General features: G+C 44.5%; 1 protein-coding gene across 2 annotated transcripts; it reads right to left on the reverse strand.

The window, feature by feature from the left end:
- Positions 1-85: 85 nt before the first annotated feature.
- On the reverse strand, positions 86-17,376 carry tcf20 (transcription factor 20). 2 transcript variants are annotated; one of them, XM_008415504.3, is made up of 6 exons: positions 16,780-17,376; positions 6,041-13,955; positions 4,582-4,675; positions 4,436-4,485; positions 4,219-4,316; positions 86-1,625 (listed from the first exon to the last, which is right to left on the reverse strand). In XM_008415504.3, exons 2-5 carry the CDS (start codon positions 12,986-12,988, stop codon positions 4,257-4,259), a joined length of 7,152 nt encoding a protein of 2,383 aa, XP_008413726.2. In that variant the 5' UTR covers positions 12,989-13,955; positions 16,780-17,376; the 3' UTR covers positions 86-1,625; positions 4,219-4,256. The 2 variants fall into 2 exon arrangements, with proteins under 2 accessions (XP_008413726.2, XP_008413725.2); XM_008415503.3 differs by having other exon boundaries at positions 4,422-4,485.
- Between the last annotated feature and the right edge of the window lie 820 nt (positions 17,377-18,196).

Below are 18,196 nucleotides of genomic sequence, written 5' to 3' on the forward strand. Positions count from 1 at the left end.
CATTGAAAGACATGAAGGGGAAACAAAAAATAAAGAAAGGGAGAAAAAAAACAGCACAAATCTGATGAAGAAGGCTGAAACAAAGTTGAAGCATTTTTAAGTGTATTCATAATTCATATACATATTGACAGGTTTCTAATACAGCATGGTTTTGATAGTGTAACTGTCTTTCAGTATGACCTTTTTTTTGTTTGTTTGTTTTGTACAAGAATAACAATAAAAAGTAACAAAGACAACACCATGTATGACTCACTTTGAAATCTGATGGCAATGGATTTTGCATCTTCCGGCTTCATTTGCCGCTGCTTCACTCAAGTGGGAAACCTCTCTCCAAAGTACTTGGTTCAGGCTCGCTCGGTCGGTCACGTGGCAACGCGCGTCCAAACACTTCGGGTCCGTCTCGACTTTGAACGTTGCGCCAGCGTACAAGGAAAAAGCTCCCCGTTTGTCCTTCATGCGTAATCCCGGTTAGAAACGGCAAACAAGCCTCAGTCCATAGTGTCATCTCGTCCTCTTACAAGTCTCTCTCTTTGCACATTATGAACGTTTGTTCTTGAAAAATAAGACTGTCCATCTGATTTTTTTTCTCTTTTTAATGAATACTATCTGTACCGTAAAAACCCCTGTGATGAAAAATAAGAACACTTTTCAAAAAGGACCAAAAAAATGGAATCAAAGACCCAGATATCGGCATTTTCCCCACCACCCACCCCCGTCCCACGCGCGCGCACACATCGCTCGCTCATTCACAACTTGGGTATTTTTTTTTAGTTTTTTTTTCTGTTTTTTTTTTCTTAAAGGCAACAGATGTCCATTCTCCAAGGCAATAATGTCTTTGTGGCAAACTCGACCCTGACATTCCAGACATCAGACGCTCCGGCTCTTTCCTTCTCCAGGAAAAGCGACAGAAAAGTATAAAAAAATAAAAATTCCAACTCAGGCGTTGATTGAATATAAAGCGGCGTACATCCATTTTGTTGTCATAAGTAAATACTGATGAGGATACAAAATAATGAGGATTAAAGTAATAACTGCGATCATCGTAATACCATAACATAACAAAACACTAAACTGGTAAAATGACACCAACTCTCCCAGATCATCTTTTTTTTTTCTTTTTTTTTTTGTTGTTTCTTTGGGTTTCGACACCCAACTTGCTCCCGCTACATCTCGTCAAAGCAAACGAACAGATAAAAAGGTAAATGATGATGCAGAAAATGATAAGCAAGAGTTTAACACTTTAGGTTGTCTGGAAAAATCAAAGCGAGCCTAGAGAAGAAGCTTGTCTCTTTTTGTTCTTTACAGTGAAATCCCTCCGTCGGTCTCGACGTCTCATTTCGTCCCCGCTTCCATCACTGTAGTTTCTTGGGATTTTTTTTTTTTTTTTAAGATTGTGTTTTTGTTTTGTTTTTTTTTTCTCACCTAAGTTCCTCTGTGTTGTTTCTGCTTTTGAGTAAAGAGCGATGATTCCGGTAAAAATGGTTTGTTTTCTCCGTTGTCCCGTAAATGTTAAGTAATGCTGATTCAGTTTGAGAAATTGTACATTCCCTTTAGTCGTTCTCCTCAACGAATCTCAGTCCGGTCTCTTCACATTTTCCCCCCCGTGTCCTACTGTCCGAGGTACCCTGTGAGGAGAAACAATAATTATCAATCGCAATGTTTCTATACAGCGCCCTCCAATGTCGCCATGCAACAAAAACGAATCGGAAGTTTGTGGAATTAGAACTTAATTCAGAAAGAAAAAGTTAGTTGTTTGTTACAGAAAAAGGAAAACAAGCCTTTAACAGCTGGTACGTCCTGACATCTGATCCCTAGACAGACAGATGAAAGCTCAAAGTAGAGTGTAAAAAGAAAATATCTCAACCGCTTTAAACAGAATTTACTTATTTTTTGTAGGTTGTGGATGGGGAGCACATAGAAAAAAAATAAAAGGTTGGGAAACACTTGTTTAGATCAAATAAAATTCAGGTTGATGTTAAAAGTGGAACAGTTAAAATCTACTCCTGAATCCGGCAAGACTTTAAAAGAAAATGGATCTTTGTTAAATGTTTTCCACTGAACCTAACTGAGCTTGAGATCTACATAGAAAGGAATAGGCAAACATTTCCATCTTTAGAAAGCTGAGCAATACAAACGACTGCCTTGAGGGAGCCGAATGCTGACGCTCACCAAAAACTACGTGACCCTTTCCTGACTGACCCTTTCCCTTCCAGTTCACAAATATGCACCACTCTCTGTTGCTCTGTCACCTAATTAATGATAATCAGAAATCATTGACGTCTGTGGCTGTTGCATGATGTGAAAACATTCAAGAGAGGAAAGAACACTTTAAACTTTCAGAGGCAAAACTGAAAGAAACGGAAAGGGATACGCCCCGATGACAAACCCTGAGCTGTACGTCGGCTTTATAAAACTTACGTAAACAGACAGAAATGTGAGCTGTACTGTATGTGGATTGGTTGCCATGGAGACTGGTTGGTTTGAATGTCAGGGGAGGGAAGTGACACCAAGCGACAGGAGTACCGTTACGAAGGTGAGGAGGATAAATAGGAGTGCGGCTCATGCAGCGATAAGCTAAATGACATTGTTTAGCTCATTGCTTTTTTCTCTTCTGATACCAATACAGACATCTGAGGTTCAGTATCGGCTGAAACCCAATCCGATACAGAAAAACAGTGCTGAATTTACAAAAAAAACAACAACGCATCTTTCTTTTTAATCACAGACAGAGATGTCCTGAATCTACTAATTTATTTGCTAACTATGCACCATGCTTCATGAGTTTGGTCAAACATGTAAAAACAAAATAACTTTCATTTCCTCAGTCAGTTCAATTAGGAGCAGTGTGACCAATGTGAAATTAATAAAGAACAGGCTGACTACGTTGGTCAAACATTCAAACAATAACCTGCAACAAACCTTCTTTCAAATGGTTCAGAAAGTGCAATTAGTAATAGTAAATATAATGTAAAATAAATAAAGCATGATGTCGCTCACAGCACAAAGCATTCAACAGATTTACCCTGTGGATCAGGCTCATTGTCACAATACCCAATCTAGAATTTGTTTAAATATCGGCCCGATAACGACAGTGCTCAGTGCATCTCCGGTATGAACCAGTCTAAGATAATGGAAAAAATCAGGAATAATGAGGAAATACTGCCATATTTATTGGCACCCTGGAAAAAGATGTCTTTGAAGCCTTGAAAGAAAAAAAATTCTCTCTTTTTTTCAACAAATATGGAAGCATGCTTTGTGCTTTAACCCCGTGACGTGTGAAAATGTACGATTTTATGACAAGTTTCACTCAGATCAGGTTTCCCAGCCTGTTGAAGAGAAACAGGACAACAACATCAGAGATCTTCCACCATGCTCAACACTAGGCATGAAGGGATTTCCATATTTTTGGATCGTTTGGATTGTTTATTAAAAAGCTCAATTTTAGTCTCATCTTACCAAACCACAGAGTTCCACTCGAACTCCCCATGTTTATGTTTGACGGAAAAGGATTTTTCCTCGCAACACTCATCTGATTGGTATTTAGATATCATCTGATCGTTGCTATGGAGATGTGGTGACTCCAAGATGCAGTTCAGCAGCAGCAAGCTTTGGAGGTTTCTTTTACTGCCGTACATTCCTCACTCTGCATGGCGGCAAGATAAACATCCAAGTGGTAGATGGTTAAAGAAATGAGTCTCTATGTCGTGTCATGTCTGTACCCCAGAGCAACAGGAAGTCATGGGTTCCTAATCAGAAGTTACATGATTTTAAAAGGATTGTTAGGCATAACAAATTTGCAGTGCAAATATTTCTTAACTTTGGGTTTTCTTCCCGATAGGACGAATCTTTAATTCATCCAAATTAAAGGTTGAATGGGTTAGACTGAGGAAGGTGAGTTTTCTTTAACTTTCCAAGTTTCAGGATGAATAATCGTTTTCTCGGGTTTCTGTCTCTCTGTCACCCACACAGATGGTCCTACAGTGGCTGTCACAAAGGCTAGTTAGCCGTCTACGGTCCAGCGAGCGGAAATCTACCTTAGAGGGTTAAGCTGCGCTTTTAAGTAAATCATGCAAAAATCTGAGAAAACAGAGAATTTATCATTTTACATACAACTTTTTGGAGATGATTCACTTTCTGTTTGTGTTTAGATCTGAGTCACAATATGCCACTCAAAAAAAAAAAAAAAAAAAATCAGGTGCAAAGTTAGTGTTGACTTACAGCTCCCCAAATCCGGCTCTTCCTTCTCCCAGTTGCCCTCAGCCTCTCTCTGACTGCTCCACATACACTGGCTTGGCTGGCCGGATGCTCTGGGTAAACTGGATTAATGGTTAGGGGAAAAAAACAGAAAAGGTTACGACAGGTTTCCATGTGTGGAAATATTCTAATAAACTGTTTAGTGAACAAGGCAGAGAAAAACGAACCTCTCCTTCTTTACCTTGTGCTTCGGACACCTCAGCGAGAAGTTATCTTCATTCAGAGAACAGTCTGAGGAAAAGACAAAGGGATGCCAAAAATTAATGGGGGGGGAACAATGGTGCCAAAAGAAACAGCAGACTGGCTGCAATTCATGCACCTCCTCACCTGCTTCAATAGCACACAGGTAGTGGTAGCGGAGAGTGCAGCCTTTACTGTAGCAGCCCAGCGTCGAGCCAACCATCTCGCAGAACGAGCAGCTCTGGTGAATAAACCATAATGATAAAACTGGCAAGTGACCAACAGTTTTTAACAAAGCTCATATTTGATATAACATTAGGGCTGCTATAAATATGCTTTATTCATTTTCCAGCCTGAAGTTTTGACATTTTCCATTAGTTCTAAATAGCGGCGCACCGATTGCAGTTTGATGGCTGATCACAATCTTTAAAACGTCTGATTTGCCGATAGCATTTTTTTTTTGTTTGTTTGAAAAGTTGCCAAATATAGTGGCACAGGAGCTACGTTGGCAACAGAGGGGTGACTACTGTTAACCAGCACTCTCTCACGGCAGAGCAAAAGAGAACAGTGGCTGATTTTCAGACATTTGAGGAGGTAGCAAAGATTGATGGATAACATCGGTTTCACGTGTAAAATTGTTCGACTGCTAAACCACCAAAATGAAGAAAATCGGGGAAACTTCAGACAATTTATCGGTCCACCACTAGTTCTATTAACATTGTCAGAGTAAAAAAAACATTTACCATAGTTGGGTTTTATGATCTGTATGTCTCAAAAATCTTCTACAAAAAAATCTCCTCTATTTTAACACCTATAACATTTATAGAAGCAGGCAGTGGTTTTCATATACAGAAGCAATTTTTTTTTGCAGTGTCTGGAGAGAATTTCTAAATGAAAAAAAAAGTCTAATTAAGTTGTAAAAGTATCTCTCCTAATTACTTAATATTTATTACACAGTATTTGCACAATAGTAGCAGAAGCAAACCTCTCTCATGGACTTTACAAGTTTTCTTTGCTTCCCCGAACGAGTTTTTATATAATTTACATCAGAATGTGGATTTGTTTTTTAGAATAGGATAAGGTAATAGAGTAAAAATGATTACACGAATTGTCATGTCTGGTATTCACACCAGAAAATACAGATTCTGTAAACTACCGTTTGTAATTTTAGTTTTTTTTTTTTTAAACACACTTTTAAATATTTAAAAAAAACTGTGCCACTGATTTGTTTATTTGGAATCTAAATTAAATTTTTCGAAAAAGTAAAAAAATTAATTTAAATTATCTAGAGGCCAAAAATGTAGTAAAAATAATCCAATACTGACCCCATCTTAATAAGCAAAATTATGAACTTGGACATAAACCCACCTCTCAAGAGAAAAAACAAAAAGAAAAAGATACAATTTAGATATAAGTTTGACTAAAATATGACTACATATTTTATTTTTTGTTTTATCCTTCATCTACCTATTATTATGTGATTATTTTGAAGCATTTTAGTCACTTGAGATTGTTGTAAATGTGCCATTTAAGTAAACTTTGACTGGACTTCACTATAAGCAACATGTGAGATACAGTAAAAAGGACAAATACAGCTGATACTCACAGTTTCTCTGGCTCCATCTAGTGCCTCCTGCAGGCCGTACAGCCTCCCATTGACGAGGTACACTCCACTCGTCCACACAATACATCCTTCATGCACCCACAGCTCCTCTGGGTCCATGGGCATCTGTGGCAGCTGTGCGAGTTGTGCCAAGGGTCCCAAGGAGTCCAAGGCAGGTGGAGGGGGCTGAAAGGGCAGGGAGGCCTTACTGTTGGATGGGACCATCCGAGGGGAGTCCTCGCTGGACTTGTGTCGCCTTTTAAAGCGGGGATGTGAGGTCAGCTTCCTGTGCTGAGGTCGCTGCTGAGTGTCATCTGTCAGCTGCTGCTGCTGCGGCGGCTGCTGCTGCTGCGGCGGCTGCTGCTTCTGTGCCTGTTGCTGCTGTTGGTCGCCTTCAAGGTCTGGCTCTCTTTTAAGCTCAGGGATAGGTCGCAGATCGGGGGTTTTCTCCCAGGTCAAAGGTGTTATGTTGCTGAGCTTTCCGGGCATATACATCATCATCATCATCTCCTCGGTCGGGGCTGTGAAGGCAGTTCTCTCTGCTGGGTTTGAGCAGAAATTGTCGCTCTCAGATGAGGGCCTGTTGAACTGAGCGAGCTGTGTTGGTGTGACTTGAAGTGTACTCAAAGCGTTCGTGTCTAAATTTGGTCCAGCTTTGTTTGGGCCCGTAGAGGGCTGACACTGTCTGATCTGGGGCTGGTTCTTGGGAAGCTTTGCAGCATATTCAGCCGGATAGTATGGCCCATAGAGATCTCCGAGATGTTTGTAGTTTGCCCATTTCTGGCACAGGCAGCATAGCAGGCGCCCGGGGTGATTGGTCTCTGTGATCACAGACCCTGTAACGACATAGCCAGATGAAGGAAGTGCTTTGCCCGACTGAAGCGTGGTTTCCACCTCATCCGTCTCCCTTTTCTCCAACTCTCTGTCTCTCCGAGATAACTGGGAGGAAAGCGCTGAGGTCAGGAGCGAATCAATTCCAACACCTCCTGCTTTTCCTCCCGCTGCACTGCGCTCTCCTTTCATTTTGTCGTCCTCGGCATTAACAATAGTGCACACCGCTCCGATCTCAGGTATTTTTTTCTCCACATGGATGTGAGGAATAAACAGGCCTTTCCTATTTGGATCTGGGCAACCTCTGTTTGTGCTGAGACTCCCCGTTGCCCCCAGAGGTGCATCTGGCTCGTCTTTAGATACGGGCGGCGCCGCAGGTACCGGTGCTCTCCTCCTCCTCCTCTGCCGCCCCCTCGCCTCCAGCGCCTCGCCGTCGACTTTCACGCCTCTGCGTCTGCGTCGCACCTGTTTTGCCTCAATCTCTGGCTGCGTGTCCTCACTCTCGACGTCGGCTTTCGCCACCTGGGTCAGAACAGGGGGGGCTATTGGGGGAGTGTTTGCGTTTTCTGACAGAGTGGGTATGGTAGGGGTTGATGTGCTGCTGGGAGTTTGTGTTGCTGGTGGGGTGGAGGCAGGCGCTGGGGTTGGAGGGGGTGGAGTGGTTGGATCTGGAGGAACACTTAGAGCTGTGCTCTGTGGTTGGATTTGAGCCTGGGCCTGCACCGGGACTTGGGTTTGAGCCCGTTTTTGCTTATTCACGCTTCCAACGGGTCTGCCCTTCTTCTTGCCAGATGGGAAATAGCCCTTGGGCACAACATTCTCCAACGGCTTTGAGTCTGTCGGTGACAGACTGGACCTTCCAGAGGACATCTGATGTTGTCTGTTCAGCATGTGGCCTTGGTGGGGCGGGGTGGTCCCGTAGTAGTCGCTGCCAGGGTAATCCTCAAATCCCATGCCAGATTCTTGGAGTTTCTGTCGAAGGAGGTTAGCAGCAGACTGCTCTCCCCTTCGAGTCTCAAGCTGCTGGTATGTGTTTGTAAAATGCTGAATGTCCGACAGGGCGGACGAAGACGGAGGCGGAGAGCCCTGGACTGGGCGGGGAAGAGGTGGGGGAGGAGGTAATGGGCCGAGCAAAGCAAAATCTTCCTTATCACCTGATGCAGACGCCACGGTGGCCCCTAAACCGAAGTCAAAGTCTTGCTGCTTGACTTGAGACGATTGATGGGATTCACATGGGAAGGAAGATGTGGGTAAAGGCCCGGTTTCATCAACTCCTCTAAATGGAATCATGTTGTTTAATGAGTGACTTTCATCCATGTAACTATCCTCTCCTCCTGCAACCCTGGGGAAATGTGCCAAGTCCTGATCCTGTGACTCATTAAACGCCGAGATGTCCGAGTGCAAGAAACTGGGGTAATGATTTGACTCATCATCGGTAGGGGCTGCTGGCTTTTTAATATTTGGGGTAATTTTCTGCACTATTGCCTCCAGTTTCAAGCCTCGTCCTTTTCTGGCAGCCAAAACCTTGGTGTTACCACCTGATGGAGACAGCGGTTGTAGGAGGCTGTTCTCACCTGGCTGTGGGGAGGAGAGCCGAGGACATGGCACATCTGTGGTGGATGAGTCATCGTCGTTGTGATGGCTGGGCTCAGACTGAGCTCCAGGGGAGTGATGAGAGTTTGTAGCGGCTCTCTGCTGAGGTGCGTCCTGGAAAAGTCTTTTTGCAGGAATGGGAGATATGAAAGAACGAACCCTTCTTCTTAAAATCAGGGGATTTGTGTCTCCGGAACCTCCGGTTTTTGTTGAACGCTGTGGCTGAGTGGTGTTTGTGTCCGAAGGAGGCTTACAGGAGATGGATGGGGGAGGTGGACAGGTGTGTTTGGCCTCCTCTGTAGCTACTCTGGATACTTCGGATTTGGCAGCATTGTGGCTGTGAGTCAGTTGTGTCGGAACGTGACTGTGTGAAGCTAGAGAAGGAGGGCCAGGAAGCGGAGGAGGAGGAGGTGGGGCTCTATAGAAGGCATCTCCCTCCATCATCCGAGTGCCCTCTCTCCCAGGATGTGTTGACTCCCATATTTTCATATCATAGTAAGAAGTTTGATGATGCACTAACTGAGTTTTACTCGTGTGTTCAACTTGCATGTCAGCCGGTGGGATCAATCGCTGTCTCTGCTCTGACTGGTTAGCCTTGTGTCTCCCAGGAGAAGATCCATGCTGCATCATCATCATCTCCTTCGGAGGCCTGTTTATGGCTTTTACCCACTCACTCATGTCGTGAGGAGGGTGAGGGGGGCCACGTGGGTGGGGATACATTTGAAGTTTACTGGTGGATTGAGACTGAGGAGGCAAATGGTGAAAGGGATGGTGAGAGGAAAAATGCAGATTACTCAGTGACATCACGTTGTCTTCTCTCGAGTCTCCATATCGGTACGGAAATGTACCACTGCTGCTGGACGAAAGATCGACTCCATGAAGATATGAGTGATGCCTTGTTGGTGAGGTCAAAGCAGTCATGCTCACAGGGTGAGAGGGCACGGGGGTTATATCAACAGTGCCGCGCCTGTAGGGGTCAGCAGTCACCCCACTTGACAAATGAGGAGGTTTAGAATGACACTCCGCCTCAGATTGACTGCCATTATTCTCATTTTGTGAATTTCCAGACTCTTTGGGCACCATTTCCATTTTCACTTGTTTTTCTACAACATCCTTTTTACTGAGATCACTTGGTGCAGCCGGAGAAGAAAATGGTTGCTGGATCACTGAGGCTGCACTCTGACTTTTTTCCCGTTCCTTTTCTTTCCCCCCCTCCCTTTCCCGCTCTGGTGTGCTGCGTCGGTTCGGCGACACGTCGCAGATGACGGATCGCCGTTCCGACGGGGCTAATGTGGATCCTGATTTCTGGGGCTCGGTTTGAGAAGTGAGAGTTAACGGTTCCGGCTCTTGCAAAAGCAGCTCTTGTACGTTAGATAATGTTTTTCTCTGCGGCATAGAGAAGTCGGATAAGTTGATGTGTTTAGCTGGGGGCAGCTGGGAATCTGCAGTCTGTGCTAAATGGCTCTGGGACACACCCATGTCAGGTTTTTCAGCATTTTGAAGAATCTTAGCATTAGAGACCTCTGACTTTACTAAGGACTGAGTATCTGTGGTAAAATCCGGATCACTTCCGTGTTTCTGATTTGTGGTCTTTCCAATTTGAGCTGAGTAAGACAAACCCTCAGTGACGTCAAGTGAATGTCTAGATGGAAACTGCTGTGGGGCTTGATGACGTGCAGGGAACGTCTGCTCCGGTCTACCATAGCGTCTGTCTAAATTGTAACCCTGTAGTACTTCTTGCAGGAGACTCGGGAATTGCTGCATCTGTGAGTTCTCATCCTGAGCTTTAGACCCCGCCCCGTGACCTCTCTTCATTAGTGTCTCCACCCCAGAACTTGACCCATCTTTTGGCTGCACATGACTGTAACTGACCTGCGAGTGCTGGTACCCAAAAAATCTGGGATTTGTTTCCATTACAGAGCCTGTGCCGGCCCTCACTCTGTTTTTCATGGACAAATCTGAGCCATATGTTGATTCTGGGTAGCTGTATTTATGGGAAGCAGTCTGGGGTGGATTCAGAGACCTCCCACTGTTTGACTTTTGATGATGGGACGAATACAGACTAAGATCTACACCTTCCTCCCCATTATGACTGCTTGCCTCTTTTAAATAAGAGAGTGACATTCTCTCTTCCACACAGTTGTCTTGGGGATGTTTACTTTTGTCAGTGTGACTTGAAACAATCACACCAACGCTACTGACGTTCTGATGCTCCTCTAATGCCTGTTTTTCTTCCTCCTTGTTACTGTGCGACTTGGACTCTGAGTGCAACATGCTTTTCTTTTCCTGGCCATTTTTTGCACTCACTCCTCCATCTTGTTGCATTTGGCTGCTGACCTTCTGTGTTTTCTCAGCTGCTGCTTCACTTTCCTTTTTAATTTCCCCACCTCTGTGGTCATTATATGCCAAACCAGTTTCTGGGACACAATTCTGTGTTGTGGCAGGAGGAATATTGGAGGAGGAGGAGGAGGAAGAGGAAGGGGATGAGGAAACTGGTGGTGCTGAATGTAAAGTTAGACTACCTTCAGAGGATGGAGATGCTACTGATGAAGGAATGTTAGTTTCTTTTGTTTTAGTTTCTGCTGCTTCTTTTGAATGTGATTCAGGGACGAGTATTTTAACATTACATGCCTGTCCAGGTTGTATTTGGGTTGGATTATAGCTCGTAACTTCAGACCCAGTGCTCGCACCACTCACCTGCCTCGCTCTCCCCTGCTCCCCCTCAGCCAGCTGCTCCTCTCGCTCCACTTTGGTCCCAGACGGTGCTCCAACGGGCAGCAGAGTTGAGTCTTCCTCTGCCCCGTCACCAGTTCTGATGTCTTTGACTGTGCTGCCGCTCGAGGCTGCACTTAAATTCCGGCTCCTGGGTTGCGATGGGGGCATGCAGTGCGCTGCGTGTGGCGCTTGCCCGCCATCTCTCTTCTTGTGCGAGAACACCGTGTCAGTGAGGAGCATGTGCTGAACTGTGTTCGGTAAATTGGCTACTTGGGAGCTCAAGGCATTGAGACTGTTCAGGCCGGCATCCTGCATTCTGTCAAGAGAGGAAGTGAAATAAACAGAGGAGCCTTCCTCTCGGGATCCCTGGCTCATTTTATTTCGACCCACTGGAGGTAGGCTGCTCCCCCCAACTGCGCTCAGGTTGTGAGCTTTGTGGCTGCCACTGCTGCCGCAGCTACTAATGCTGCTATTCGAGTTGGGCGTGGGACTCAACTGAGGTGCGGTCTGCAGTAACCTGCCGTGGCCATGGCCGCTACGTGCGCTCGACATGGGAGGGCCGTGATTTGAGGCGTTCCCAAGTGCCTCAGAAACCCCCATTAGAGGGGAAGGAGAAGAGCTACAGCTGGGGGAATGAACTGCAGAGGCAGCAGGGGAAGGGTTTGATATCGGGCTAAAGTTTTGGTTCATTTGAGTTTGCTGCGCATTAGAATGCATAGGGGATTTGGCTATTTCTTGGGAGGATGGTTGAGCTATACTTGGGTTGGAGGCTTGATGATGTTTTGCAAAAATGCCGCCTGCAGACGGACCCTGGTGAGGCATTTTCAGAGAACCGTCATAACCAACCCCTAAACTGTGCTGCGAGTTTCTGTGCTGTAGTGTGGCTTGCTTGTGGAGTGAATGAGACTGTGGGAGGTATCCGGAATAATTCGAAGCTGGATAGCTCTGCTGAACATTCTCCACAGGGCCCACGTTATTAGCAGCACCTGTACTAGAGACTGAATTGGAGCTAGTGTTGACACTTGGGGAACTGTTGACTTTAGGATCAAAGCTGCTGTTTGCAGCTCCATCCAGATATCTCTGCGGAGGTGGGCTGTACATTCCAGATGACCCTGTGGATGCTCCCCCCTGTGGAGAGTAATGGTACTGTGGGGTCATCCTGTGCCCGGAGTGTGGGTAGCTTCTTTGCTGCTGTGCCTGGTGGACAGAAGGAAAACTCTGCCCATGTTGGCGCTGTTGCATTTGAGAGCCTGGAACGGACTGCATCACAGGGTTCTGATTCATACTGTACTGATGGGAAGGAGAGAAGGCTCCAGCAGCGCCCCCTGAACCGGCGCTAGAGCCATAATCCACTGGGTATGGCGACATCAGGCCAGACGATGTAGCAGAACTGGATCCAGGATGTCGATACTGGTGAGGTATATGTCCATCGATACCGGGGTACCCAAAACTTCCCCCATAGCCCATCCCTCCCCTCCTGTGTCTGTCTTTTCCACCCATTGAAAAATAAAACTCCATAGCCTCCTTCCTGTAGGGGTTGTTATTGTTACCGGCGTGGACGTTACCCTGTGTTGGCGGAGGCTCCAGAGCTCCTCTGTTCCTCACGCCGTACGCAAGCATGTGGCTGGCTTGGCTCGGGTGGTGGTGGCCTCTGTGAATGCTCTGCTGCTGCATCCCGACGTAATCTTCCATCATCCTCGGAGAGATCTGGGGCTCCACTGGCTGAAGGGGATACGGCGGTCCGCCCACACTCCTCCCGCTGAATCCAGGAGGGATGGAGGGTGGAGCGGGGCTGTTGGAGAAATTCTGCATTTTTTCCCCCCCGAATTCAGATTTAAAAAAGGAAAAAATCTGTGAGTGTAAATAGAAGGGAATGCTTCAGACTGAAAAACTGGCAGGCTTATGGCAGTAACCATGAAGAGAGTCAACAGCCTGGCAGGAAAACAAGAAAAGGTAAAAACTATACATTTATATCACAGATGTCAAAATTGCCTCTTCTGGGGTTATTTGTGGAACTCTTGGTTGTTTTATCAGTGACCGGTGAAGATCAGAAACCCCGAAAAACAGTTCATGTTCAGTGTGACTGTTGGTTGCTTGCTAATTTCCAAAGCTTTCGGGAGATATGCAGAGATGCATTAGTTCATTTCCAAAAAGCGAAATTTGTTTGGCACAGCAAAAGAAATATCATGGACTTCCACATGGCCAGCAGGGGTTTTCTTCATACGGATAAACTCCACAGGCGTTCCAATCCGAAAGTAAAAATTCAAAACTTCAAAAACAAAAAGTCTCAAAAGACTCAAGTTGCTCTGTTGCAGTGATCCTTTAGCTCTTTCTTGTGTGAGACTGTCTGTGGATTTGACTCACACCTGTGTGACACAAAACCCACCCGGAGAGAATCAAGAAGTCTAAACGGTGATCCTCATCAATCATTCCAAAAAGCAAAGTCTCCATGTATAGTCTAGTCAGCTGTTGGGTGCCAGATAAAATTATTTTTGCACTCATTTGGCCGGTCGATGCATTTGGTCCCTTTTGCGGTACTCTTTTTTTTTTTTTTTTTTTTTCGCGTGTGTTCAGACTCCTCTCCGTGCTCTCCCGGCCGTCTTCAGTATTCAATTTGCTGTTCTTTGTCAACCGTCATTTAACTTCAAATAGTTCCACAGCAACAGTTTTCCAAAACAGGGTAATCCATTTATTCCACTTCAGATTCCATCAATTCCAGTTTGGGTTTTCAGTAAATCCGCACACAATACGGCATTCACGTTATCCATCAGATGTTGGCCTGGAAAACAAATGAAACAAGAGACGTCAAAGGAATAAGGAAGTGCAACATTCTCAATTTTTGAATTAAACACAACTTGAGCAATATTCTAATATGCATCATAAAACGAGATTTTAGTCATCGCTTTGATCATTTTTATTGATTCAGATTTTTGGACTTCGTTGAGATCTGACCTGCTGATTCTGAGCCATAACACATAAGAAAAGGGGTTGTTAGCTCACCGATAGAGGTTTGCTACTGTAATTCAACAGAAAATGTGTGAATTCAAAAATGAACCCAATTTTTACATAAAAACATCCATCCCAGCCCTTTATCTGACATGTAGTGTTGAGGCTGATAGCTTTAAAACTCTTCGGAAGGTGGTTGGGATGCGTTTAAAGACAGGGGGGCGTGTCTAATTTCTGTGCAACAATCACCCAATCAGAGCCAATCACTCAGGGAATTTTAGCCAATTCCAATCTCTGGTTTGAGCATCTCCACAAGTATCAATAATGCATTTAATAAACTATTTATTTATATTCATATTTTATGATTTTTTTTAGCCCTCTTGCAGCTTGGGATGTTTATTTTATTGCTGAAGCTTTATCTGTTTAATATAAACAATCAAATACAGCTAAAGATGCTGCAACTACACTGCCGTATAATTTCGGCTCAATAACGGGATGCAGTGTTTACTGAAGCAACAATGATGTGAGCATTACCACATGCCACTTATATTACCCATTCAAGTCGTCACTGGATTTTAATTTAATATGAGCACTGCATTAAATTCCTGCTCGTATTTTAATATGCACTGTGAGAGCGTTGCATCTGTTCTTGCTTTAACAATACATGCTCTCGCCGTCTCCTGTGGCCTATAGCAAACAGATTTGTTGGAAGGGGAAAAAAAATAAAAAATTAAAAAAGCTGGGGGATTCATTTTAGCCGAAAGAGTAACACATCCACAACACTCACTTTTATTATGTAAACAAATAACCTCGTGAAAGATCCGAGGCAAACAAAAGTCCTTATCACATGTCCGATACTGGGACCTCTTTAGTTGTTTTGGGAGATAGCTGGAGGCAGGATCGCACCAGCGTTCATGTGGGGTGGTGGGGGTCAGTATCTTCAATTGCCATTTGTGAGAACAGGCCTCTTTATCTGCTTCAATTGAACTGTAAAAGTGTTAATAGTCCCCCCAAAACAATTGCGCGTGGCTTCTGAAACAAAGGCCACACTGTAACGAGTGTGCTGCTGAATGCAAAGCATGTGGTAAAACAGGGCCAGGAAGGGCTGGGAGCCCGAGCGACAACAGCCAATCAATCAAAGCAGCGCTGCGACTTGGACCGCTTCGTTTTGATTTCGTTTGATTTTAGAGCGCAAATAGGAAGGACAGCAGTTCTGGAGGAGTTATTCATTTATCACAACATCCAGGGTTTATACTAATCTATTCAAATCCCCCAGCCCCCTGTGTTGAAACTACACAGCTTTTCAAACTTAAAGTTCTCACCTCATTTTGGGCAAAACCTTCAAAAACAAGAAACTGGAGTATTACTGACAGCTGGATGGATGGATTGACGGACTGACGGGCGAAGGGATGGCCGATGAACAGAAGGACGGATGGATAAAAATAATGGACAGAACTGATAGATGGATGTTTATTATCTATATAATGATGGTTGAGAAACAAGTCAATAGATGGCAAAGTAATAGATAAATGGCAGTAGGATGGCTAAAAAAACCCAAATGACTGATGAATGTATAGATGCATGGATATTGATATTGAACAGGGGATAAATAATAAACATGTGGGTGTGGATGGATGATCAACTGAAAAAAATGAGAGAATTGATGGAAATGTTTGATGATGATGGATGGTTGACTAAATCAAGTACACTTCTTACAACCTATTTTTGTACCTTTATGTGTCAAATAAGGCAATGGAACAGGCAACAAACTACTTTTTTTTTCCATTTTCTGTTCCCGTTTTCCCAAATTTCAAGAATTGGATAACAATCAAATAATATCCATGTTTCCCCTTCCTGTTTAGGAACCCTAAACATCTCGTTGTGTACAACCAGGCAGCAGCATTTCAAACCCACAGAACAGTGCAGCAGCAATAAAAAAAAATAAAAAAAGATCTGGCTGTCTCAGTGCAGTCTGTCAGCCAGTCAATCATCAGCAGAGCTGCCTAATTGATGCAAGCAGACGCAGTGTTATTGCAGAGAATGAGCCAGCGTTAGCTCTGGTTTGTTTGTAAGGTTTGTCGTACTGCCATCAATACCACATTGGGGGGCTTCTTGCACTGCAGATGTAGCAGCTACACATTAGCCGGTAGCAAAGAATACGCATTACAATTAGCTTTGTAGTGCTGCTGCCTCTTTTAGCCTTGTCAGGTTAGCCCTAGCTAAAACACCTCAGCTATCTCCAAATAAATATGTGAGTTAGCCACGTAAACTGTGAGCTAGCTAAGATGGAACCACTCGATAGCATCTCTGAGTCGGTCTGTTTGTGTTTATTACGTTATTACAAGGCCATTGCACACAAACGTACAGCTAAAGCAGGCTAAAAAGGAGCAGCTACTGAGGAGAGGTGATTAGGTGCAGATGTTACTCCCTCGGAAATCACCAGAGCCTCTCAGTAAATGGGTTAGCTAGCAGCAGAAATAACGTCTCCCAACAGGAGACCTGCCGTGACTACTGCGTTACAAAAAAAAAAAAAAAAAAAAAAAACTGCCGTCGAGCAGTCTGACATTTTTTTTCCCTAAATAAACACAGCAAACATTCCCCGGAGGAGAGGCAAGTCAGCCGGAGAGACGGGGCTAGCTAACACTCTGAAGGCATACCTGGAAACGCAGCAATACAAGGCCCCTCGAAGAGTGAAAGGCTGTTTTGTGACAATCCCGCTGCTGTGGCAGGAAACCCCAGCCTAGAGTCGACCGCTCCGCCGCTTTTCCCCCTCAGCCTTCCGAGCCCAGGCTACCCCGAACCAAGCGGCGGCGGCGGCGGCGAAGTCGGGGGCTCCGTCACGACACCCAGAACCCGGGCCTTTTCTTCTTCTTCTTCTTCTTCTTTTTCCTTTTGTCCTTACACCTCCAGAAATGATGAGAGCGGAGCACAATCGGGGTGCCTGTGGGTCCCGTAACCAGCGAGGTCCATACACCCCCGCCCCCTCCCTTCTCTTGTTCCCCTCTCTCTCTCCCTCTCCTTTCACACACCGCTGAGGTGCTTCCACCTATGTCCAACTAAAATGAAACACATCGCTTTCTCTTCCCTCAAGCCTCCTTCAACGCGCGAAGACTTTTCAGACGCGGTTTCCCGTCACTGGAAATGCACTTCCATTCCTCCATCAGCAGCTCCAGATATTCGCTTTCCTGTTTTTTTTCTTCTTCTTCTTCTTCTTCTTGCAACAGAAAGACCGCCTTGAAAATGCATACACACTCATATTCCTACACACCCCCCCCCCCTCCCTCATCTCTCTCCATCACATCCCTCCACCTCCCCTCCTTCTGTGAAGCTTTGGCTTTTTCATTGATCTTGGCGTATTTCTGCCACAGAATCTACAGATTATATCAGTGCTTACAGATGGATTTTTTTTCTGGTCTTTTTTTTTTTTTTTTTTTTTTTGCATAAGCATACTGCTTCCTCTGCTTCTTTGTTCATATTTCATGTCAAGTGAAAGTGAATTAGCCTGATGAAGGCACCAGGGTACAAAGGCAATATGGAGAGAGGAGTCAGGACTGAAAGCAATGAAAGAAGGTTATGTCTGTAATGAGCAGGCCAACAGATGGAAGAACGTTTGTGAGGGGGAAAATACGGTGTACTGGTTTGAGGTTTTTAAAGATAGCAAGAAAATTTGTCTAACACATTTTAGAGACGATAAAAAGAAAAAGGAATGGATTTCCACCGACACGTTTGATATAGAAAGCTAACAGAAGAAGAAGAAAGAATATGTCTGATTCTGCTTTGTATTTGAGTTGATGGCATCACAAGAGGCACGAGAGAATGGAGCTGATCAGCTGATGCTTGTAAATATAATAGCAGACGAGAATCTGGCTCCGATGACCCAGAAACATATCGGAAATGGGTATTATTGACTATAACCATTGACTGACTGGTCTCAAATCCAAAAATGGAATAAAGAATAAATTTATACAGCAGGATTTCACAAAATACAATATAGTAAAAAAGCACCTGGACCATTCCCCAATTATCCCACTACAGTATGTAGCTTATACAAAAACATGTTTTTTACATATTTGT

This window comes from Poecilia reticulata, chromosome 8 (genome assembly GCF_904066995.2).
Source record: "Poecilia reticulata chromosome 8, P_reticulata-male-v2, whole genome shotgun sequence".
Classification (NCBI taxonomy): domain Eukaryota; kingdom Metazoa; phylum Chordata; class Actinopteri; order Cyprinodontiformes; family Poeciliidae; genus Poecilia; species Poecilia reticulata.

Bases quoted from the DNA above. Each gene is read 5' to 3' on its own strand.
- tcf20 (XM_008415503.3), bottom strand. From the start codon at position 12,988: ATGCAGAATTTCTCCAACAGCCCCGCTCCACCCTCCATCCCTCCTGGA. The intron at 4,676-6,040 runs GTGAGTATCAGC...TTTATTCACCAG, and splicing joins TAGATGGAGCCAGAGAAACT to AGCTGCTCGTTCTGCGAGAT. The intron at 4,317-4,421 runs GTTCGTTTTTCT...CCATTAATCCAG, and splicing joins CACAAGGTAAAGAAGGAGAG to TTTACCCAGAGCATCCGGCC.